The 27,202-nt window shown below is 31.2% G+C and overlaps 1 protein-coding gene across 3 annotated transcripts; it reads left to right on the top strand.

Moving 5' to 3' along the window:
* The first annotated feature begins 10,879 nt into the window (after positions 1 to 10,879).
* On the top strand, positions 10,880 to 17,674 carry LOC119831509 (ras-related protein Rab-3). 3 transcript variants are annotated; one of them, XM_038354905.1, is made up of 7 exons: positions 10,880 to 11,053; positions 11,208 to 11,327; positions 12,742 to 12,848; positions 13,119 to 13,236; positions 13,879 to 13,997; positions 14,729 to 14,900; positions 15,116 to 17,674. In XM_038354905.1, exons 3-7 carry the CDS (start codon positions 12,742 to 12,744, stop codon positions 15,260 to 15,262), a joined length of 663 nt encoding a protein of 220 aa, XP_038210833.1. In that variant the 5' UTR covers positions 10,880 to 11,053; positions 11,208 to 11,327; the 3' UTR covers positions 15,263 to 17,674. The 3 variants fall into 3 exon arrangements, with proteins under 3 accessions (XP_038210833.1, XP_038210832.1, XP_038210834.1); XM_038354906.1 differs by having other exon boundaries at positions 10,892 to 10,982; XM_038354904.1 differs by having other exon boundaries at positions 10,880 to 11,327.
* Positions 17,675 to 27,202: the final 9,528 nt, after the last annotated feature.

Here is a 27,202-nt window from a genome sequence, read left to right as displayed (position 1 = left end):
ATAGAAATAAAATTTCTGTTGATTGTGCTTTATAATTGTAGCTATTCATAGTGTTCAGTTTCACTTGAAATGTAAATAACAACTCCTTTATCAATATCTCGAAGTGTTGAAATGACAGTAAAACTAAAAAACAGGCAAAATAATAGGTACTATTAATTGTTCTATTTCAGAACATTATAATTTTTTATTGATATTTAAATGCTATCTTCATGGTCCAAAATGTTTTACTGTATTTTCATATAATTGAATTATATTCATAAGTAGAGCAAGCGAAAAAAGCCAGACTGAATAATTTGCCCTCTGGCATTCGTGAAATTAATGTTAAAGAAATAAGGATAACATTTTGAGAGTAAATCACTAATCCAATCATGTACTTATGGATTTCTAATGTACAAAAACATCAAACTGTTAACTGAATGTAAATTCTTGCTGAATAGTCATTATTAAATAACATCCGGGAGAATAAATTAAGACTTCACGCTATGAAAATTTATTAGCTAAAAATCGAATAACTGAATTTATAAAATATTTTTTTATTTATTTAATTTTACACAAAGGTTTTTTTCATAATTGAGTGTGAAAACAGCTGAATGTAGAGCAAAGAAAAACAATTTAAATCCATAAGTAATTTTCAGGTTCATTTTATTTAACGTTCACTAATTTAGTTAGAAACCTTAACAGAAGTTATAATTAGTGACGTCTGACTGCTCAAATGTAACAAGATTAACTCCAATTATATTATAATATGCATATATTATAATAGGCTTTGCCTCACGCTTTCACGCGCACATATTCGGCTTTGCAAAGAAAATATATAATATTTTATTGTGGGTATAACACAAGAAAATCTAAAAACATGACAAATAAACGTGACATATTTTATGCGAGCCATAACTTTGAATAACTACACCCAGTAACCTCATACTAGCCTAAGCAAAAGTTTCTAAATCAACATTGCATTGATTTGCGGATAGCAGACATAGATAACGTTTTTATTTCTTCTCAATAACAAATAATGAAAGAACGGATGAGTATATTTTTATTACAATTTAACAAAAATAATGAGTGTATTTCTTGTGTGTTTTCGCTTGATGGTAAGCGATAACTACCGTCTATAAACATTTGTTAATTAGAGGTTGGGCTTGTGTATAGCTTTGCCTTCTGTAAGGAGATTTGGGTAGGTACATACAATTAAATATACTAAATTATTACAGTGATCGACTACTTGATAGTTCGGTCTCAGAAAATGACATATACGAATTATAAAAATGACTTCGTATAACACAGGCTGAACCACTTAGTCGTTATAAAAATACTGTCAAACCCATGTACAGTCATGAGATTTCAATCCTTGCTTTATAGTTTATATATTTAACAACTACTACCGAATGAATAACAGCCCTGTGCAGTCATTCTACACCACAGTATTGCTATGCAGATTTTTAGTTTGTTAGCTCAACAATAGCCATCCAAGTTTGGCATCCAATTACATCCGCATGTATCGATCGAAACCGTTCCAGATTAGATACGCCTACTCTCAGTGAAATTACAATATAGGGATTATTTTGCAAGTTCATCAATATACGTTATGTAAGCCAATGCATCATTTACTAAATAATATATCTTTGTTACATGAAGTTAACACCTAGTTTTCTTGTGTGTTATCCGGGTTCCATTTAATATTTATAGCCCCGGGGTGTGAATTTGATATTTATTATACTTGTGCGCATTTTAAAAAGGCCTGCTGCAAAAAATTCTATTTTTTTTCTATTTTATTCATTTCAATGTTAAAAAAAACTAAACAAATGACATAATAATCATCAACGATATTTTGTTCCCATTCTTAAATGGGTCAGGCCATAATCCATGCTGGCCAAGTGCGGGTTGTCAAATGTCACATGTCGTCGAACTTTTGAGGACATGAAGGTTTCCTCACTACTTTAAGCAATGGTAATAATCTGAATAAATTGAAAAATCTATTTATTTCTTTCACTCGTCTGTTATTGAACCTCTAACAATTCACTCGCCCGCATCGTGCATCGTGCCCGCATTTTGTGGTCGCGAAACCTAATCTAACTCAAATTAAGCCCATGAAAGTATATAATATATCTTAATAAAATATATCCAACATATAATAACGAATGAAACTAAAAAATAATAAGCTACTATATATTTATATATAGAAACTATTATTTATCAAGCAATAGATTTTTCCAAACTTTATTTAAGTTACTAATTTTACAATTTATAAATTTATAAAAATATGACATAATTCATTGATGTTACGATGTGATTCAATTTCAACTTAATTAGTTATTTAATGAGAGAATAGTTTGGAAGGTGGTAGCTTTATAAATTACTAGCTGTGACCCGCGGTTGAAACCGCGTAAGTCCGTATCCCGTAGGAATATCGGTATAAAAAGTGCCTATGTGTTATTTCAGTTGTCCAGCTATCTACGAAGCAAAATAGTTTTATTATTCACCAATAGATGTCAGGGAAAAAAAACACGAATAAAACACGAATATGACATTTTCTAAAAAAAATTCCTAGCTAGATCGATTTATCGCCCCCGAAACCCCCTATATACTAAATTTCATGAAAATCGTTGGAGCCGATTCCGAGATTCCAATTATATATATATATATATATACAAGAATTGCTCGTTTAAAGGTATAAGATAAGATAAGATAAATAGGTACCTGGTCAATTTTTATATATTGAATTGATTTTCGCATAGGAATAATTAGACTTACATATTTGGTGCAAAGGAGACAAACATTTTTGCATCTACATTATCAAAATATCTTGCAAACCTAGTCCTTGCTGACGCCTATTAAATTCAGTTTTTCTTCATTTATTTATGTGCTATTGATTATTTGCGTACTTTATTAAAACAAATAAATTTGACGTGATCGGTAGCCAGAAAGCGAATGAAATCATATGTCATCTAAGCCCATTACAATATTCAACAAATATCATTCCACGTCCGGCGTCTACACGTCTGGAGTTAAGCAAATTATCTCTTTCATTTAATGACCGGATGACGTTTCGCACATTTGACTGTTTCAATTTATTGCGTACTAACTGGTATTAACACATCAGTTTCGGGATGTTTTTATTTTACTTCAATTTACATGTCAATAGCATTCAGCAGACTGTTTATTTGTATACGTGCATGCGCTGCTGCGATAAAATGCTTGCTTACCTTTAAATATATATTCATTGTGCGATTTCAAAAGAACGTGATGCTTTTCACACTCCAGAGAATGACTTTTCCAAAATAATTTATTCATTACAAATGTTAACAGCTTATAGGCACTTTTTTTTTTCTTTTTCTTTATCAAAATTTTGTGCACCTTCAGATAATTCTTCAAATATCCCACGAAAATGAGAAACAGTATTGTAATGTATCGGGTATACAGTAATTCTAATAGCTACTAGAATAGTTTACGTCTACAAGAGGTGAATACCTACGTTTTCATTTCATAGAGACTGCCTTCCTATTGGTTTATGTCCAGTACACAGTAATCGAGTGACTAACAAATGCCAATTCGTCTCTCTGTCTCCGTCACAGATTATCTCTTCGTGATACGAGGCAAATTGGAGAATATCGTTTTCTATTAATAGTTTAAGTCTAAACATCTTTAGCATCTTTAATAATGATAATTAATTAACACTTATCAGATACATGTTTAAAACTTGCGATATTACTATCTACAATGCAGGTATGATAATTACAATAAATCAGAGATTAGAATAATGGCAACACCTAGACGCATACTCTTTTCTACTATTTCGCAAAAATAATATTATGACTGATACTCATCAGGAATATTATTTGGGATATAGTGCGCTATTTGGCATTGTAGAATGGATTTAAAAATATCCACGATGTCATTGGACTTGGCACAGACCGAATATAATGTGATCGTTCTGCTATAGCGCCCATGACAGCTACTTGGTGACAATATAATAATAGCTCTGTATTCATTCAAAATATTGCTAATAATATAGTATGCATTTTGCCCCACCTACCTTTATATCTTGCACACTCATGTGAATATAAAGTTCACTTGGATTTCTTTTTTAGGTTTAAGGAAGGTAATAGTTTGACATTATTTCGCTATTTGGGACAGTAATTTTCCAAATGTAAATGAAGAATTCTCACTAGAAAAGTATTCAGCTAAAATACAGACTTTCATTTGCAAATATATAATGGGCTGTTGTGAGCGTTATTTTCATATCATAATTTATGCATAGGCTTTGATGATTAAACATATTTGAATCGGTACATTTACATTAAAATTTTCGTTAAACATGCAGTTTATCATACAAAAAATAATAGGCCTGAGAACGAATGCGTTATTAGTAGGAATGAGTATAATTGGATCGCATTGTGCTACGCTTAAAGAGACTTTTGTTCTTATTTAACTTTTCTTCACTGCTATAGCTATTCTATATCGCTTCTAAAATCTAAAAGTGGCTACATTAAGAAACATGTTTCAAGAATAAAAAGTACTAGAGTAAAAGATATTGAATTAAAATGTTTCTTAGCTGTATTTTAAATGCGAAAATTTTAAAGAAGTATAGAAACACACGTTAATTCAGACAGTGAATGTGATAAATACATTAGTTAAGCACTTACTTGGTTTGTCAAAAAAGAAATTTGAAATGTTTAAGCCGTACGTATAAAGACAAGAGTAAAAATCGCTTTATACCAAGTATTGTAATTAATATATTATTATTAAAAGACTAACCTACTCAGATTAAGATTCCCCATTAGTTATCTTCATCATGCTTTGTTTTAAAGATAATCATGATTTACTGTTTATTATTGTTTAAGTTGATTTATTTAATAATATAATATAGTAGTAGTAGTATATAATAATTATGTTGCTTAATTAACAATGTTATTGTTACTCTTTTTTAATGTTAACCTTCACAATTGAAATTATAAATGATCGATTTAAAATATCTTATTTTTCATGCAAGTCTTAAGACTCAAGTTTGAAAACGAGTCTACAGACTATCTTTATGATGTAAATTTAGAACCTTGCTTTGTCTTGAAATATAACTCCTTCTGTATAAAGTTTATAAATCTGTTCAGGTACGCTTCAGTATTGCTAGCTTGTGCATAGTTTTATACTAATATTGCTTATGATTATGCTTGTTTATTCGCTTGTACGTTAATTATATATATTTTAATTGTTCATTTTGTTTGATTTGTATGATTTGCTGCAATTAATTTAACAATAATTTATAACTTATCGTCTGTAGCTTTGCTTGCAATGCCTATGCTTGATTAATAAAGATTAAAAAATCGCTTCTAACGTGAAAAACATGTCCATATATTATAATATAGATTATATCAATTATAACTGTGTATACAGCATAAGAAAAGAATGAGGAAAGAATCAATTCCAACAATGTTATGTTGGTTGTATATAAAATTATGTTAAGTAAATAAATAATTAATGAAAATAGTGTACGTAATGGTCACGACAAAGCGAATGTTGCCTGGTTTGTAGTTTGCCGCCCGTTGCCACCCAACAATTAATAATAAATTACATTGAAAGTTCTCATTAAATTAACACGCTCGATTAACGACTAAATTAGAAAATGTTCGTACATACATGTACATTTTGAATACTATGAGGACATTAATTATATATCATAAAGATATTACTCTACCTATTATATATATATATTCTCTATACCTTTGCTCTTTGATGTCTTAATGTAAATTGTCTTCTGTTGTAGTAATATAATATAAAATAATAACATTTGAAAAATGAATAAATTGATATTAAAAAATATATAAAACAAATTCTTACCAATTTGTTTCAACAAGGGTTAGAAGGTCACCAAGTATCGTTTACACTAGAACACTACATACTCACTAGGTCAATAATAAATAATGTTTAAACTAGGGGGTAACCACACTTATTTATAACGAAACAACGTACTCTTATTTATGCACTTTACACTAGTAACTATTCGTATTCATAAGCTTGGTCGCACTTACACTGTGTCGAAAGTTTTATTAGAAGGGTTAAAGAAAAATCCAAAAGTCAGGTGTAAAAGTATAAACTCTTATAACAAACGCTTGTAAACTTTTAAACGCAGCGAGTAGAAAGTTTCAGTCGTTTCTTGTGTATAAGAAGGTTTTGGTATAATTTAGCTCTAAGAATCATAGTGATAAAGGGTTCTAAACTAGTGGGGACTCCACTGAACATCGAATGTCATTTTAAGAAATCGGGTAAAATTGAGGCTAACTGTCATGTCTTGGAACAAAGCTCACACGTTTCGTTCGCTAATTAACGGGGATTTAAGTTCGGTAGAGAGGTTAAAAAGCTTTATGTTCGTTTGGTCGATCGTAGTCCGTGGGGTGCGCGACTTTGGAAGGCGCACAGGCCGAGCGCACTAGTCGACGTACGACGTAGGACTGATTCCCGCCATTGCCAACCCTCGCTTCAATGCACACCTCGGTTTACTCGCAAACTTACGTCCCGTATAACTTCAATACCTGCGCTTTGTAGGAGCAAATAGCTCACTATCTATTAAAAGCCTAATTAAATAGGTGAAGTATGTATTAAAAACAATTCGAAAGAATTTCCTGCGATTTAAATATGTGGTTGTTGTTGGCATTGTCCCACTTTGAAGCTTTTTGCCAATAGTTTTCGCATAATATATTTACACAGTGAGACGTTATTGTTAGTGAGAGTTTTATATAACTGTTATGTTGCTACAATATAATTTTAATGTGGGAGACGAGTCACGCTTCGGCACGAATTGGGCCAGCTCGCACCGGTGAAGTACCACACCCCCATAGAACGCCGGCGTGAAATAGTAGCATGCTACTGTGTTTCCTGTGGCGAGTAGGACAGCCGGAGGTTCGTTTCCTTTTCCTCATCCTTCCCAGATCATACCTTCTTTCCACTCGTCAATTCTTTCCTTATCCCTTACCTCATAAAGCGGGCAGTTCTGTGAATGTTCATGGGCGGTGGTGATTCTATGGGGGTAGTATAGTAGTAGACAGATAAACCACCAGCTCACCTGCTCGCTGTAACTTAAGAGTTCAATTTATTCATCAAGTATAAATTGTGGGAGTTTGATACATAATTTTTTGGTTTTCATTGAGTTATGGAAATCTCTAAAGCTAGGCCAATCTTTGTGGGCCAATAATATTAGATAAGCTAAGACGTTCAGTGTTAAACATAAGAGTATGATAATATTATAGAATTTGGATGTACAACATGATTATAATATAGAATGTTGATTAGCTACTAAATCCTGTTTTACATTTCAAATTGAACGTTTTACGATTATGTCGAGATAGCCGTAAAAATTAATGATCATATGTCCTCGGTTTTACAAGTTTCCTGAGTTTTATGAATGTGATTTTATATGCATATATTGTGCTGTCACATACAGTGAATGAGAAATTTAAAATATATCTTCATAGAAAAGAAAAATCTGTTTCAATCTTAGACTAACATGCTAATTGCTTTAGATAACTTAATCGAAAGTAAAATAAATTGATTTAAGTCCAATGTTATATCTAGTATGATATTATGTTATCTATGGTGACTTAAAGAGCATATATGCACATTTAAGGTAGCAAAAATTTTCCATGGGCTACGATAACCAAAACTTAGACTCACTTTAAGATAGATTAACAAAAATGTGTCTAATAATTCGCATAATGTTATAAAACTAGTCAAGCTATGGTTTGGCCTAATATTTTTATATTAATATTTATGTATGAAAAATTGACATTATATAACGGTTATAAAGTAATGGTCATGAAATTAATCCTTGGTAATCTGGCCTGGATTCTGGAAGCGTCAGAGTGGCAGATCTTGATGAATGGCGCACCTAACGCTCTCTGGTCTCGCAGTCTAAGATTGTCTCCAACGCATCACATGACGCGATGTGACGTTTTCAAAATGTCGACGGTGTCTATTCCTGTCTTTGCGACATGTTCACGCGTTCACGATCACTGCTGAAAACATGACATGTAAAGGTCGTTGGTGCTATTTAATATTCACGGATATCCTATTTACGAATTGTGAACAATTTATCTCAATGCTTTGCAGTAGGCACATAGAACATGTACAATGAAAACTTTCTATACGGTTTTTTTTTGTCTTGTATAAGAATACGTTAATAACGGACTATGACTTAATGACACGATAAATACGTATCGTATGCAGCCTTTAGACAATGCATTTTTCATGTATTTCAATGAAATAGTAGTGCAACAAGTTGATCGTCGATATCTCGTTGGTTACCTATGCTTAATACTTTTTTTGCACATTGAAGAAAACTGAAATTTATTTATTTTTATTATGTTGCAGTTATGTTTTGTTTTTGTATGTAAGGTTGTTTTGTTTTGGCGTAATATTTAGACCTTGATAAAAATGTGTCGGAGTCTAAAACTAATAAGATGGCTAAATTGTCGTTTAAATAAGTAATCCCTACAAAATAAATAGGGAAAATGTGAGGATTCAAACTAATAATAACTTTGATTTCAAATTAAACATATGAAATGCTATAAAAAACATTTCAACAACTCGAATCTTATAATAAGTTTGGGCGTATAAATGTTCACGACATCATAACTTTGTTAATATCTTGCGCCACTTCAGACGTAAACGCTTCTTATAAGTTTGTGTTTACGTCAGTACGTAGATACTCTATGCGTATTATGACAATTTATTTGGGTATTGCTGAAAGCTTCAACGAAAGTTGATTTGTTACATTTGTAATGATTTAGACATAGAAAAAACATTGTGAATATGGTGCGGTAGGTTGTGCACATTGTTTCTAACATATATGTTATATTGTCTGTCGCCCCACGGGATTGTAGAATTTATTGAATAAAAAATGCATTTGTTCTACGCGTGTTGAGCACCTGTTCCGTAGTTGGCCATTACTATATTTTTTAGACTCCTGTATCAAGTAAAAATTGTTTGATATTGTCCCTTTTTGCCTTACAACCGTATTGTTACAATACCTGCAAATAAATATTGACGTAAAATTAATTTGTAATAGAAGGCGTAACAAAAAAAATGTCAATTATATTACTTACTCTAAGTTGATTAATATGGTTTTCCCTTATAACATATTAAAAATTTAGATGCGTTTGTGAATATGTAAATTAAATCCCCATTAATATTTATATAACATCTTGTTTATTTGAAGCTTATTATCTTTATCAACTTTTTTCTTAAATTTAATCTTACGCCTTGTCGACTGAGTCATTTAAGGTTTATTAATTTTGCACGAAGAAATTCGATCTCAGTCAGCTAAACGTTAAAACTCAAAAGTTTATTTATTCTTCTCTATCTTATTTATTGTTATACATATTTAATTTATTCCTAGTAGCTAGCTTAAAAGATTTTCTAATAGCAATTTAAATTTGACTTCGTAGAGGCTCTACTTACCGAACTGCTTTTTGTACTGCTTTCATTTGATTAAGTTAATAAGTTTCACAACCAAGTCGTGGAGAGAAACAGAGTATACCTTCAGAAATTATTATAAGTCTGTTTCTGCTTCTTGTCTAAAAAACAAAGACTAAAACAGTAAAGTGAGATCATTAATTCAAAAATAACGCAATCATTTAACGCTTCTCAATAAAACCATGCAATTAAATAGAAAGTGAAAAAACAAACTCATATATGACATAAAAGAGAGATGTTAATTATCTTCAGCTTTCTTCATAAGACTCAAAAATTCATCGGTTTACGACGTGGTTTATAAAAGCGCCATCTATATTCAATCAGTGGTAAATACAACACAACGTCAGTCCCTTTGCTACGAAATTCTATGTTTAGCAAAGATGGCTCTGGCGAAATCAAATAAATATTAGTAATGTTTTGTTTGTGTTTATGAAAATAAAGCTGTTTTTAACACTGTCACTTTTCCATAATTATTATGTTAATTGTCGTTTATAATGAAGCAAAACAAAATTAATACAATAGGTACTCAGTAGGTACAGTAACAAGGTAAATTATTAGAAGTTTTCTCAAATATTCCCTGATCCTTTCGTGTTTATGGGAACAACGGTCAATATATGGGAAATTTTGTTTTTCTTAACATAATCTCTATTGTATTCTTCTAGAACCTTCCTGTCACATTAAAAAAAACATGAATATTTGAAAATTCAATACGTAGATATATTAAACACTTTTGTCCATCCTAAATCATTATATTATATTAAATGAACCTACATATCATAATAACGTACACTTATCATTACTATTCATTTTACTGTTCTTTATAAAGTAATCTAACTTTTTAAGATTTAGTACTATGAAATGTAAAAGATATGAAATCAAAAGAAAAATATAACTCAACCACGCTCATTTGTATTGCGAGTTTTTTACAAATATATAAAGTAATTGTAGGAGGTCCGTTAAAAATAGGTCAAGATGAGGTCAAAGCTTAGGTATGTCCCCTTCACAATATAGCTACCTGTCTTACATTTAGATTCATGTTTTGCAATATAATTCTTATTACAATATGCTTCTAATTATAATATACTTCGGATTTAACAAAGTCTCTGTTAAAAAAAAAAATAAAAAGCGTTTTATATTTAATCATATGAACAATAATTATATGGAATTTTAAGGGTACACGTTTACCCATCGCGTTTAAATCTATGTTATGTATTTAGAAAAGAAAAGCTACTTAAAACAAATAGAATTTTCATTGGACTAACAGTGAAACAAAAGAGAAACCAAAAAGAATAGAGTACATTCGTTTCTACACCGGATTACAAAGTAAAATCCAGTAGCTAGTGGTAAAAATGCTTGTATGAAAATTTTACGATAAGAAAAGCGTGCGCGCGCATTTCCGCCATATTGAAATTCTATCCCACTCCCATGGCACAGTAAGAAGTAAGCAGGACGTAGGTAACAGCTGTTTCGTGCAACTAATTTTGTGAAGGGTTCACCAAAATTAAACAATTAATTAGGTAAAGAGTTTCTTCGTTTCTAAATTCCATTCAATATTAAAGTCAGCGTGTGGACGTAACGGTGTCCTCAAGTGAGTTACGAAATAAAATTTGAAAATTATCGATTTTACACGCTCAAGTCTGCTTAGTGGTACTGTTTGATATTGTGTTTGTTATATCCCTAAAGCTTTACTACTTAGTACATATATATATGAGCTCCTGTTAAATAAAAATAATCTATAACAGTTAGTATTTGCTTTCATTACGTGAAAGCAAAAAGGATAGAGCAAATACGGCTACTGAGGCATCACTATAAGGCTTATACATTGCTGATTTACTTCGTACTCCAGTGGGAACATTTAAAAGGTAAGTTTGTGTGGAATATTGGCACTTTTAAAAATTCTGTCTATAGCATTCTACAGATAGAATAAGTTTTGAAAATAAGTACCTATGATATAGTTCAATATTTATTATTAATCCAGCGGTCAACAGTAAATTGAAAAATATTGCTTAGGGTGTTACATAATACATTGAATATCCAATTCCATAGAAATTCAGGAAGCTCAAAATCTATCCGCCTACGCATAACCTTCATCTTATTGCTTAGTTTGATTGCACAGGCGCACTTAAGTTTTAGATAAACATCTGTTACAATTTTATAAGGAACAAAGATAAATTAAACTTTTGCTCACATTAAAAAGGGCATTCGAATGTCTATGACACACTGATAAAAGGGGTTGGGTATCAGATAAAAGTAGGTCAAATCATGATAACATTTGCGCAACGAATAAAATATTTATCAGATAGAAGCTGGCACATTCAAATTTGTGGAGATGATTCGCCACCGTGGCGCGTTTCAATCCTGTTTTATGTTAAAATTCATATGATATGATATTATATTCATTCATATGCATAACACAAATATACCTTAATTAATATAAGCACACTATGCACTATCCCTGATATACCTGCGATGCTTGGATGATTCTTGGGTATTTTTTATGAATCAAGGAACAGTAAATGGGTCACACTCTCTGGGGTATTTACTGAAACTGAAAATTGAATCAACTGTGATAATATTTTCTTTTCTTTTTTTCGTAAATTGACTTTATTATCCCACGAATAATTCACCCATTAGAACAATTAGACAAGACACATATAACAAATATAATGTCTTTTTATGAATGATAAAAAACTTGTCCATATTTCCGAAAATAAGAATACTAAAAACTACCTACTTTGAATTCCAACCCACGTTTTACAATCCGAAATAAACACTGCGTTTACTGTATATACCGTATAATAATAGAAGGAAAAAGGGAAGTTAAACTACTTTCCATAAATATTAGATAGCGACTATGGTACAAGGGAAAGAATTCTTGTAATATCTGCAGAATTTGTTTCGACCTCAAAAATGTTATGAACGATAATGATATTGAGGGATATGACAAAACATTTTGTTATCGGGCAATATTTAGATTTAGCTATTACAATACCCAACTGGTACAAAACAAAATGCTCTTTATCTCTTGCACGCATATATATTTGTTGAAAGCATAACATACTCAAAAAATGATCTGTATTACAACGATATAAGGCTCTAAATGATCGTGTCATTTCCATTCTGTTTTGAACACAGCGGTTGTCGTGCTTGATGATAATGAATTTCCAGTAATACATAGACACGACAGAGCCAACTGTTAATCAGTGTTTGAAAATGATCTAGTTTCTACAATTAAGTTAGAAGTGACATTATTCTAATAGAGTATTAATCCCGTAGATGGCTGGAGGTGGCGACCCTAAATGGCCGAAGGAGGCGGCAGACCAGAACTTCGACTACATGTTCAAGTTGCTCATCATTGGAAATAGTTCCGTTGGAAAAACAAGGTATTTAATATATTTTATAATATCTTTATGACTATAAAATTAAATTTTAAAGTTTCACATACTTTGATAAAATATTGTATTTGAATATAACTTCCACTAGTCTCTACGTATGTAATTCTAAAGAAAATAACGAATATTTGCGTCCTTTAACTTGCTGTTAGTAGTTCAATGATATTGTAACTAGCCAAGTTCTATTCACAAACATAAAATTACATTCTATTAAATACCTATGATGTTAGGCGAAACATTAAAAAACGTATTCTTTTTCAGTTTTTTATTTCGCTACGCGGATGACTCTTTCACCTCAGCGTTTGTGTCTACTGTAGGCATTGACTTCAAGGTTAAAACTGTCTTCCGCCACGACAAACGTGTAAAACTACAGATATGGGTGCGTTAGCCTAGTTTGTGTTGTTATGTTTAGGTGCTCTCAGTAACTAACTTAGCTATTCACCGTTTTAATTATTTGATAGCTCTACACATTTTTAGAATGTCTACGAAACAAAAGTTTAATTATATTTACAATTTAGTCTATTTGTTGGTTTGAAGTCGATTTGAATTGGCATGGTGTAGATACTATACATATTAATCATACCTATTTTATTTATAAATTCCATAGAATGCTCAAAGCCGTCCTTATTTTCGTTTGAATCGCTTAATAATACAATCGATGCCACTAAAGTTGATCACATTCCTCCAGTAATATTTCCCTAAATATGAAGTAAAATAACATATTAATAAAATGGGAGAATTGATCGTAATTACCTATTTTTAACACATCAAAGATTAATTATGAAAAGCCATAGTAGGTACATAGTTTTTTCATATTTGATTTTACGCGAGCATTATACATATTTAGTAATTAAAGACTTTTAAGCGATTTTAAATGCGATTTTTTCATACAGCCATAGTACAAGTTTATTTTCGTCTCTTTGTAAATGCAAAATACTTTTTACCTACATATTGTTGATGCATCACATTTATTTATGGGAAAAATTGAAATTATAATTCCCTATTGACAATTATATTGCAGGACACGGCGGGTCAGGAACGCTACCGCACAATTACAACTGCATACTACCGTGGAGCTATGGGCTTTATCCTCATGTATGACATCACCAACGAGGAGAGTTTCAACAGCGTTCAAGACTGGTAAGTGGAGCTTTGAGGCTGGTAGAAGACTGTTGAATCTAGCATTCATAGACCTTTTCTTGTTTTATACTTCATCTGTGAGCTGTTACTTTATCAACGAACAGATTAAATTAATTTCTATCAGCAATTCTATTTAAGTCAGACCATGTTTTTATTTCCTGTGTGAAAAGTAACTAAACGGGATATTAAATAGTGGTAAAAAAAAATGAAAACAAATTAATGCATCTTGAATTTCTCTCGTAACAAATTATTCAAGAAGGTAAAAAGAAAAACAGATTCAATGTATAAGTTCGTTTGGCTATCACACAGAGCGATAGCATCTGACCAACTTCTTCTGTACCTAACAAAAAATTTGTTTTTCTAATGCCTATTCCAAATAAATTTCACCTGCTAGTGAAAGATTAAAGTTCTTACCTTATCTCTTCCTTTACACTTTCCATATAAGCATTCTATTATTTATTACGGTAAAATAGGTACGATACGGTACGGTACGGGTATACGAAATGGGAACTTTCAATTTATTTTTGCTTTCCTATTTTGTGAATGTCTCAAACTAAACTTATTGTATGAAAAAATCATAATATTAAATATTTTATAAGTATGTATAATTGCTTTGCATGATTTTACAGGCTTGTTTTTATTTCGACATGTTTCCTAATTCAACTGCAATATCTCTATTTTCTACATTTTCTACTTACTTGAAGAGATTCTCAAAAACAAAATATTTTCAGGGTCACGCAGATCGAAACCTACTCATGGGATAATGCTCAAGTGATTCTGGTGGGTAACAAATGTGATATGGAAGAAGAGCGTGTGATCAGCCAGGAGCGTGGTCGGCAGCTTGCGGAACAGCTGGGCGTTCAGTTCTATGAGACCAGTGCTAAGGAGAATATTAATGTTAAGGTAAGAAAAAGACACAAGCAGTTAAGTCTTCGAACAGGCTAATGTTGTAACAGTTGAAAATCAGTGAGTCATATTAGGAAATTGTTCATGATCGTAATGGAGAATTCCTAAGATTTTTTAATATTAAGAAATTATTATTTGAGCCATTTTAAGAATCAAACATCGCCACGATCATAAATATATTATAGCTAATTGAACAAAATTATTGTTTTTAGACTGTATTCGAGCGACTCGTCGATATCATTTGCGATAAGATGTCAGAAAGTCTAGATTCCGAGCCGGCCATGGTAGCTGGCGGTGCCCGCGGCCAGAAGCTTACCGAACAGCCTCAAGGAAACAGCAACCCTAATTGCAATTGTTAATTACATTGAAAAATAACTTATTCCTGCCTTGAAAATACTGGAATTGACAGAGTATTATTTCTAATTCAATTGAACGTATTAAAACAAACCGGTGTGACGTCACAGAAGTGCAGAATTTTCAGTGATTTTTATTTATCCAGTATCTTCAAGGTTTATTTTTATAAAACTGTTTCTTTTTTATCCGTAGTTCCTAGTAATGAGTATTTCTACATAATTGAACCATTCTTTGATAATAAATTAATTTAAATCTTGCGTACTTTACGTGATTCGTGTTTACATAAAGAATATGAGAAGGAGAAAACATAGTTTGTTAAAGGTTGAGAAACAATAATGGAAAATTATGTATTAGCCTAGGTGTTAAGTAGCCTCTATATATTTCGAGCTGGAGTAGGGATCTGACTCTTCTGTAGTTGTTATTATATTATCTTTTATGATAACTAAAAGTTTTCAATGTATTCAAAGTTTGCGCAAGCTGTGAAATATATTAACCGCAGTGATTGCTTTTAATGTTATTGTATTTAGTTTAAATTGGTTAATTATTGAGGTTTACAACGAGATAATTGTAGGCTAAATGATGAATAGGTACTGAATTGATTTTGCGCAAAGAAAGAATCATGAATATGCATGTGCAATAGGTGAAGGAGACTTGTGGAAATCGGACCAAAGTCAAATTCATTTACTTTCTCACTATGTTTTTTAAAGGCGCAAAATATTTTTAGAAATAATTTATAATCTATGTGTGCATTTAAATGGACTTATAAAGCGATGCATTCTTTTATTTTACTTGCTTTACAAATTAATTCGTTGCTTTTAAATTTTATCGACATACTGCCTAAAAACTTTTTGCATTTTGAACGAAGAAAAAATGGGCAATTCATCATTTCCAAGTCCCTAGTTCATGTTTCATATAATAATTATACGGTGTAAATATGTTCTCAGTGTATAAAAATGTAATTGTATAGTATTATATCTACGTACTAAAATATGTTTGTATTCTTGTTACCTGTGCTATGTAAAGCTCTGTGGAGTTATATAGGCTTTATTGGATCGCAGTCGTATTATCATATAATGTGACGTAACTATGTATGACGTTTAAACTGCTAATTAACTTACATCTCACGAGTTCGGGTGTATTTTAATGTGTTTTAAAGCACATTTATTATTGCTATTATTAGACTTATCTGTAGAAGACATAGACAATACAATATATATCAAATTCTGTTAAATCTCTGCACATAAATTTTAGTGTAATGATTAAGTGTAATATTAGTTCATCGTCGTATTTCATACATATTTAATTTTAGGATATTTACCTATTTGTGTTTAGAACGTTGATCAATCAATGCTTTTAGAATGTAATTATAACATAGATGTTTGTACCTTTCCACACTTGTTGTTCATGTCATAACTTTATTTAAAAAAAAATATTTCTATTATGATCGGCTCTATGACTTTATTTATATTTATAAATAAGTACAGATTATAATGTGTGACAGACTATTGATGAAAAAAGTATGTCAATTTTTATGTATTCAATTACGTTGTAACGAATGGAATATTTGTACTGTACCATGAAAATGGTTGGAAGCTTTTCTCAACATAATGACAGCCGCAGACCAGTATATATTCTGAGAATTTACAACTATTAAAAAACTTACATAGATATATGATATATTTGACATGTTATAATATGCCTGAGTTCCAAAATAATGAACAAATAATGAACATGTAAAGCAACAAATGTCAGTTGAAACTGAATTTGAATAATTTCATAGAACATAGTTTGAAATATATTTATTAAATATTATTTTAACCTTACGTAGGGAAAATTTTAGGGTTGGAGAGTTGTTAATTGGAAAGTGTTCTAAGAATTCGTAGTATGTGTGATTCTATGAGGGGTGTATTGGCATATCGTAGTGGAAAATTTAGCAAATGTCCTTTATTGAAATAAATACCTATGTTATTTATGTAGAGAGGTATTATAAATCATTGGTTAAATATTTGTTTTAGATCTACATGTACTTAAATTGTTTGATTCAAAAATTATAAAACTTGTCATATTGAAGATTATTCAAAGGAGGATATCTTTGATTTTTATTAAAATACGAAAACTGTATTGCAAATATAACATTTAGTAATGGATACATTTCGAAATAATCTGTCTCATCCACAAGCAAGTATTGCTTCTTGTACTTAATAATTATAAATGTTACATAATATTAATAGTCGTATTCTTTGTTTCCTAAGTGTATAATTTGAAATAAAAGCTTTGAAACGGGAAGCATCAAAAAAATTAATCAATTAGATGTATTTAATAAATAAATGTTATTATATTTGTTGTGCGTTAATAAAGGAATTATTTAAAGAGATACACATGTGTAAAAGGTTTATGGATAATAAACGTATACAAACTGCGTTTTATTTTCATTTTGTATTGATATGATTCGGAAATTTATTTATTTTGTGCTGAATGATTACATACAATTGAAAAAGCACTTTATTCACAAATGTTTTTTGATATATATGATATATTCCGCTTATTTTGGTTTGGTTTTGGTGATATGAAGAACATTTGCAAACAATATATTATGATACAAATGACGTAATGTATACGTATGCACTAGCCGACTCGTGTTCACTTCATTGGGTTTTATTAAACAACCAAATAACCTACAATACATATGGTACATAGATAAAAATTTATATAAGTACTAGCTGATCCGGCAAATGCTTTTCTGCTTTACTCTTATCATTTAGGGGTATGAAAAATAGATGTTGGGCGATTCTCAAGCATACCCAATATGCACACAAAATTTTATAAGAATCGGTCAAGCCGTTTCGGAGAAGTTCGGTAACTAAAATTGTGACACGAGAATTTTATATATAACTAGCTGCGCCCCGCGGTTTCACCCGCGTAAGTCCGCATCCCGTAGGAATATCGGGATAAAAAATAGATGTTGGCCGATTCTCAGACCTACCCAATATGCTTACCAAATTTCAGAGGAATCGGTCAAGCCGTTTCGGAGGAGTACGGCAACGAAAACTGTGACACGAGAATTTTATATATATAGACTAGCTGCACCCGGCAAACGCTGTTCTGCCTTACTCTTATCATTTAGGGCTATGAAAAATAGATGTTGGCCGATTCTCATAGATACCGGATAAGCACAAAAAATTTCATCAAAATCGGTCAAGCCGTTTCGGAGGAGTATGGCAACGAAAACTGTGACACGAGAATTTTATATATTAGACTAGCTGCGTCCCGCGGTTTCACCCGCGTAAGTCCGCATCCCGTAGGAATATCGGGATAAAAAATAGATGTTGGCCGATTCTCAGACCTACCCAATATGCTTACCTACCAAATTTCAGAGGAATCGGTCAAGCCGTTTCGGAGGAGTATGGCAACGAAAACTGTGACACGAGAATTTTATATATTAGAAAATATAATTACTTTTATGACAAAGTCGTTTATTTTAATAAAAATTATGCTTTCTTTAAGAGACGCCTCATTTTCTCACACTTTTTTTCTGTTTGCTTCAATCATAACTTATATTATTTAAACATAAAAGCTAGTTATGCAGTAGGACAGAGTTTTTTCGGTCGAATTTAGAAACATTTTGCCCGCTCCATATACCAGGTTAAGAAGGAATTTTAGGTTTATTCATTATAACACAACTTACAACTTTAGATCGCATCATGGTATACCACCTAATGAGGTGGGACTGTGGTCAAACGTCTGTTTATCGAAATATATCTTTACTTCTAAATTGTAGGTAGTAAGGCCTTCGGTTAGTGAATGAATGTTCATGGGCGGATCAGTACTTTTGAAGACACACTCCCTGTAAGCAGAGTAAGAAATATTACTTCTTTATTATGTTTTTTGTTTGGACAACATTGATAAAAGTCATTCAACAATTTGTATTGCGTTATATTGGTTGCAGAAATCCTCCTACTAGTCCTACTAATATTATAAATGCGAAAGTTTGTAAAGATGTGTGTGTGTTTGTTGCTCTTTCATGCAATAAATGCTGAACCGATTATAGTATAATGGCGAGCCGCTATTATAGTATAATGTATACAAAAATCCATATTTTTACGAAATTTCAGCTCCATCTATTGGTATTGGTAAGAAACGTGCAAATTCGTAGCTACTAATACTATGTGAATAGCAAACAAAATTTGCTTGTAAATGATTTTAAGTTCGTGTTTTTACATAGATGGCGCTTTAGTACATTGAAGAATTACTGCTTTAATGCAATCATAATAAATCTCCCGTCGTGATCATTCATCCCATCGGAATGTTATTGTTAGAGAGAAATGAATAGCGAGAGAACAGTTTTCGTTATGAAACGTTTTTTAATAAAAATAAGTTAACAGTAGAAATAGTTGCATTGATCTATAAGTCATACGTTTTTCGGATCTTTATTAAGTAAAAATAATGTATAATACGTCGTTTCAATTAAATTTTATTTTTATTTAGGCTAGGCACCCGCGTTTATGATTTTTTTTAGCTTTTTCAATTTTCAATGGTAATTATTCTAATCCAAGCGAACATAAACCCAATGAATTTATAGCGATTAAAGTCTTAGCATTTCTTGAAATACAAATAGGTATTAAAAATAATATCGCCTGGAATATCTATAAGTACTAAAGGACTTTTTTTTCTCATAGCGGGTAAATGAGCTGGTGGTTCGCCTAGTGATAAGCGATCAACACCGCGCATGAACAATGGTAGTAAAAGAAAACGACTGAGGAAACGAAACCATCCTCCAGCTCCTCCACTCACGGTACGAAACACAGTAGCATGCCACCATTTCACGCGGGCCTTCTATGGGGTTGGGTGTGTTGTGTGTTGTACATGAATCCTCACAAATTTGTTACGTTTATAATATTAGTAGACGCAAACCTACAAAATGAAATAAAAATTTACATTTAGTACAAGCACTGACTTTATTGTCACTTTATTTTTATGACTGAGAAATCTCATCAAATAGTGTCATCAAAATAATATAGAAGACTGTGTAAATTTAATGCAGATCCATAAAATTGTTCAGTTTTACATTTTTATTTTTCTAAGAACTGTGTAGGTTTTGTACTGCGTAGGTGAACCGACTACCGACCTCTGTTACTTGTTATATTCTTTATTCACTATTTTATTACACCCAAAAGTGTTAAGTTTATATTCATGTTTTTTTTTTTAATAATGATAACTTTTAGTATTTCATTTATTTTTACTCGATAATAGAGTCTACGCAAGCAAATTTTGTATGTTTTATAATAAACACTAATGACGATAAGATATATTAAATATTACAGGTACATATTAATTCACATACAATAATTTTCTTAGATTGTGTTCAGACTGCAATATAAATTTACTACGTGCTCAGTTACAAAGTCCTCGAATGACTTTAAAACCCAGCGTAGAAATTTATTACATTTTGACATCGTATATCCTATGCTATCGAACCGTATAATATGCATCTGTACTAAAAAGTAAAATGAACGAACTGAAACGAACACATTCCTAAACCGTTTCTGCTTTCAGGTACACCTTAATTGACATAATTACTACAAAAAATAATTCTTTGTTAATGCTCTTCGCCGTCCACCAGAAATGAGTTCACTTATTTTCTAAGGGCATAGAATATAAATGATGCTTACATAATCATTTACTTACCTAACTAAAAACCAATGCGAACATATCTTCAATATTGCCTATAATTACTTTTGTTCGAAGCATTGACACATATCCATTTTGTGTATGTGATTTTTTAAATTTTTGCTTATATTTGAGACGAAAATATTTAAGCCCAACCTCAGAGATTTCTAACAACCTTTTGTAACGTTTACTTACGTGACGCGATGCACGTTCAGACCACATTAAAGTGTTTTCTTTGATATTTGCTGTGATAAACTTGAGGAAAGTCCTGTTTTACTTGGGAGATTCAAGCAAACGTGGCTAACGTAATTTAGAACACTTTTGCTCGTGTAAGCGGAAAATATATTCCAACTGACCTGTATTTACTGCATTATAGTGATTTTATTACTGTTCAGGTGATATTAAATTTTCAATACTTTTCTATATCTATAAAATGTTTATGAATGTAAAATATCTTAGCATTGACGGATTCTTTCAATTCAAATCATACTCAAATAGTTTTTTTTATAATATGACGATCTAAATTACATAAAATGACTTGGTATCAGTATGCCTATAGTCATATTAAACGATGAACAATTAATATTAGTTCACTTTTAATAAAACATATCTCACATAATGAATTCTAAAACTAGTGAAGGATTTTATCCATTTATCTATGATAACATTGGCCGCTGGTTGTTTGTATAAGCTTACCGGAGTTGAGAGTCAGAATTCGGCTAAAAGCCATGATAGGGCACTTTGAACTATGTCCAACCATTTGTTTGTGAAGTTAGAAACAAAGAAGTGACGTGGTCATGAACTGTTCGCTAATTGACAATTTATTTTATATTCAGCTTAGTGGTTTTATGTCATGCATTTTTGATTTAATTGTATGTAAATAACGTTTTCCGTCTCAGAAAATTCGTGTGAAACCATGTATAGACACAAATAAAGTTATTAGAAAATTTAATATACATCCTGTATCCTGTATGATTTTTATAGCTGGCAACTGAGTAGGTGGTTCGCCTGATGGTAGGCATTCACTATCGCCCATGAACATTCGTAGCCACTGTTTCACGCCGGACTTATGTGGGGTGTAGTACTTCCCCGGTGCGAGCCGGTCAGTTCGTGCCCAAGCGTGCACGACTCCCAAATTAAATACGTCTTCCTTATTCACATAAAATAATATAAGAGTTATTACTTTGTACACAAAATAATGTTCGATGTTGTACTCAATCTCAATATTTGGCAAACAAATATGACAACCGATTAGCTAGAGCTTATGGGAAAACTGATAGATAGATATTGTTTTGTATATAAAACATTGAACTAAATTTTCTAAATCCTTTCTTAGATAATAATAAATAGCTAATAACTCCATATGCGGTTTAAAAATGATATCTCATACAACATAGAAATCAATTTTGAAATAGCACTTTAATATACTTGGAATGAAGCCAAAACCGATTTTATGATTCTAACAAGAGTCGGATATGTTTTTAAACTGGCGAATTTTACTTAAAATGGATATGGGGAAGCCTCTTAGAAGTGATACTAGTAGGATTTATTATAAAGAAAATTTTCCCGAGAATAACACACGTCTGAGTCTGAATTTTTGAAATAAGTAATATTGAATATTTATTGAAATACTACGCATATTAGTATGCATGAAACGCTTTCAAATATGTGCCCTTGGCTAAATAATACGTTGTTTATACCTTGACTTGATTAATGACATAATAACTGTAGGTAAATACATCAACTAACTCCAACCTACGCCAGTAAAATAAAATAAAAATAGAAAATAATCATACATTTTATTCGAAACTTTAGGAATTTATATTATGAATGGTTCGTTGAAAGCGACAATAGTCCCCGGGCAAGGCATCTGCAATATTTTATTAGCTAACAGGAATTAAAAGGAAAAACGTAACAGCGGTACGGCGATACGTCTCCCGACGTGACACGTTCTGGGGAGTATAACGGAGGAAAGACAAAGAGAAAATAGCACACATTGTGTAGCGTCAGCACGAACATCTTCAATAGACTTCTTTATGCACTGTGACATTAGGTGGAATTGACTCGTAATGCTCCCAAGAGATCAAACCAGACGTGGCGATTATATTGCCGACGCAGTACACAAACATCTACAAACACCTAACCGTGCATTACAACTTTCATGAGGATGAAAATGTGTGTCCTTTTACTTCTGATGCTGCTCGTACATTGCAACTAGATACTTTAGCAGATACTTCGTTTAAATAATTCAAGTTAAAAGAATAGCTAAAATAATTACTCAATTATTAACTCAATTTATTTTCAATGTTTTCAATTAGGCAATCAAACGAGTTATCGATACAAATACCCAGGTATCAGACAGCTGATGTTTTCACGATAATCTGGATTTGAATGGAATTTGGCAAGTAGTGAGATCAAACAAGCTTTATTTTAATTTACCTATAAGGTGGTGAATTCTCATAGGCATCAAAATTTTTATATCAAACTCTTTTCACATATGCGCTGTAGGTATGGAAAAATATACGTGATTGAAACAGCGGTTATGAAGCTAGTAAATATTATTACAGGCGATATCCATCAACTCGGCCTTGGTCAACGTGATGTATTATGGTTTTAAACCTAATAGGAAAGCTAGCTATCCTTCAAAGATAATATTTGTGACGTAAAAAATATATAAGACAGAAAATAATGCTATATATGTATATGCTTTCTGTGTGATATATATTTTAATATAATTTAAAGATTGAAAACTAAAATTTTAGTCATGGTCAAGAGACAACGCATAAAAAAGCAAATTAATAAACTGTCACTTCGTCGGGATGAAAAATGTAATGAATAATTCGCCTTCAAAATCCATTAAAAAGTCTTTAATTTCTAAATACAAAACGTTGAAATTGTCATAGTTATTTAAGCACAAAAGAACCCATTTGATTTGTTATTTAAATTTAAAGCATTAGTTTACTGATCAACGAGACTTTGACTCACGAATCCTTTAATTATTTGTCCCCCAAAATTTGCGTTTTATAGATTATCACATTGTCGTAGCGATTCGTGAACATTAATGGTTATTACTTGATATTTTGACTCGAGGGCTTTGGACGAGGGTCTTTGAATTCACCTTTACTATTGTTTAACATTTGGGTATTATTTAAGATTAATTGCCATTGGCGTAGTAAATAACTGAACTTCTTCACGACATCGAGCATCTTTTGGAATAAAAGTAAGATTAATAAGATCATTATTTAATATGCACATAATTTATATTATACCCAAGTCATTAACATTATGAGTTTTGATCCGAAAGAAATATCACGCAGAGGGCACTTTGAACACGTTTTATAACCACGTTTAATAAATGTTTAGGATGCGATTTTATTACTCACATAAATAACACCAATAGAAGGGTTAGAAAAAAATAATTAGTGTTTTAATAAATGCCCCTCATCATCCGAAAAAATATTTATTATCGACTATATTGTTTTAGGACACTTATAGATATTAACATAATTACTAAATTATGCACGGGAAAAATAATATGCATTAATAATATTTAATTTATCGTATGTTTTCTATTTTGTATTTGATATACTTAATTTTTTTTATGTACTTTGTATATGTCATTGACCTTTAGCATTATAATCAAAATGAATGGTATAAGCGTAACATATTAATTGTGTCTTTATTTATATCAGTAAATTTAGCGAAACAAAATAAATATGAATAAAAGAAACGTATATCGAGGTCGACTATCCCATGATAACGTATCTAGCAGTTAAGTGTTTTAAGAGGACGAAATATTTGTAAAAAACGGAAGTAAGCAGAATGTATGAAGCAAATCGACAATTTATGTGAAGAAGCGCAAATACTATTATTTAACTTGCTGGTTTAAATTGTTTGTCAGATTTGAAAATAGCTAGTTAAAGTCATATATCACTGACAATAAATCTGTATTTATTGCATATGTTTAAATTAAGTGAAGCTCGTTAGTTTTGCTATAACTCGAGAATAGAAGAGAATCCAAACTGGTCCAGCTATTTTCATTGACAATCATTCACACAATAGTCTAGGAAACTTTTAAAAAAGAAAAATAAAGAAAAATGTGTCGAAGTTTTCACCGGATAAGTTAGTTATTAGCAAATTATACTATGATTAATTTATTAACGCGTACACCATGCCATGTGTAGTATTGGAAAGTATATATTTAAGAAATACTCTCCAACATATTGCGAGCGATAATTTCTATCTAAGTTCATAGAGGTTTAATAAATTTTGTAGAATTATCAATCTTAGCTCATTCCCCAACATGTGTTATTGCTTCTGTCGCTCACGGCATTGCCTTGCATTGTAAAGCTACACTACGATTAAATTATGACAGTATGTTATCTGCGATTATGGTAAGGAACACCCTACGAACACTACGCTTATAATCCTTGTTTGAAGCAGCAGCTTTCATACGCTTTTCGAGACATAAAAACCTACCTTTCCAGTCTATCAACATACTATCTTTGTGTCAAATTTCGTTGAATAGTATTTCCTGCTCAGAAATTGTATATCATAATGTAAAACAGTTGACTGGTCTCATAGTAAAATGTAATAATGTAAAGAGCGGTTTTTTAATAACGTTCTGTACTTGAAATGTCCAGTGTTTAATATTGAACTGTATTCGTGTTTCTATGTTCGGATATAGCGTGTATGTAGATTTGAATCAAACGGCTTGTTATGCAAATATACAGACCATTTGAACTAGAACGAACGGATGATCAAAGGCAAATGTAATAATATTTAAAACATTGTATCGGTTTGAAATACATATAAAGCGTACGTAATTAATTGTGGAGAAGGTGGTCAAATATCTGGCAAGCATTACATTTATAAGTTTGTAATCTAATATAATAGGTTGCCTGGCAGAGATTGCTGTCTAGCAATAAGGCCGCCTTTTGTACAAAATATCATTGTGCCACATTATATTTTTTATAAACTTTACTTTCTGTTTTGTACAATAAAGTATTATAAATAAAATAAATAAATAAATAATATACACGTAGTTCGCCTCGGCTTCGCCCGTACATACATTATAGCCTGCCTATGTCAATCAGTAAACTCGCAAATTTCCAATGGTAAATGAATTTTTATTCTCTATTAGATCCAGTGGATTTTGTGTGAAAACGTTCAGAAATACACAAGTTTGCCCTTTAGATGTAGAAGACGTACAGAAACACACAAGTTTTCCCTTTAGATGTAGAAGTGTAGATAGAGCTAAAGAGTTTGTATGCTTGAATGTGCAAGACTCAATAACACTGATCGGAATGGAAAAACTCGTTTTATCTCTGATACTGGACTATTAAGAACGGAGGTCCAATTAACAATGTTGCAAATAAACGGGAATAAATATTCAATTTGATAACAAATGAATGAGTGGATCAGCTAACGCAAAGATAAATTAAATTAGATTAAATATTACGTAGTTTAAAGTTGCATCATTATAAGTAACAGTATCAAAATATGTAAACAACTGTAGTCATCTACATATTCCACGATATTTATAAGCGATGTTTTGCGGTTACTGTTAGAAGTTATGATCGTGCCTTCCTTCCAAAAAGGGTCTAAAATTAAATTATAACTTTTTGATAGATCGCCATGACTTATGGTAGAACATAGATATAATTCTATTGCATTTTTAATCGTAAGTATTATTAACAAGCTAGTTTCGACCTTAATAACTAATTGATATTGAGTAGTCGAAATTGCAAATATAATAATTTATTCTAGTATGCTGTTATTTTATTCTTGTATTTTTTTTCCGAAGTGAACTTAAAAAAAATTGATAAGTTTAGTAATTATCGATGAATATAATACCAATTAACTTCTTATATACAGTAGTCTAGGCACAAATTATATTCGTATTTGTTTTTTTATTACTGGTTTGGTTTTTATGTATACGTAATGGTATAAATAATTTATCAATAACTATTTAAAAGAAGATATCAATATAACAAACAGATGCAGAAACAAACATCCCAATTTATATTCGAATTAATGTATTCTTAAAACTAATTCATTTGAATTCAAAGATCGGTTCGCCAATTCAGCTGTGATTGCTAAAAGATAGGTTAAATTCAGAACGCTGTTAATATACCTGGTAATTTTCACAGCGTGTTTCCACCGAAACGTTTTACTGAGATACAAAATATTATCCTTTAACACTCAGGTATTTAGTGAGTGTGGTAGGAATCATTTATGATATCTTTTGATCATTTTATCTTTTGAAAATACTCAGT

This window comes from Zerene cesonia, chromosome 13, assembly GCF_012273895.1.
Source record: "Zerene cesonia ecotype Mississippi chromosome 13, Zerene_cesonia_1.1, whole genome shotgun sequence".
Taxonomy (NCBI): Eukaryota; Metazoa; Arthropoda; class Insecta; order Lepidoptera; family Pieridae; genus Zerene; species Zerene cesonia.
This window is presented reverse-complemented; position numbering and strand designations above follow the sequence as displayed.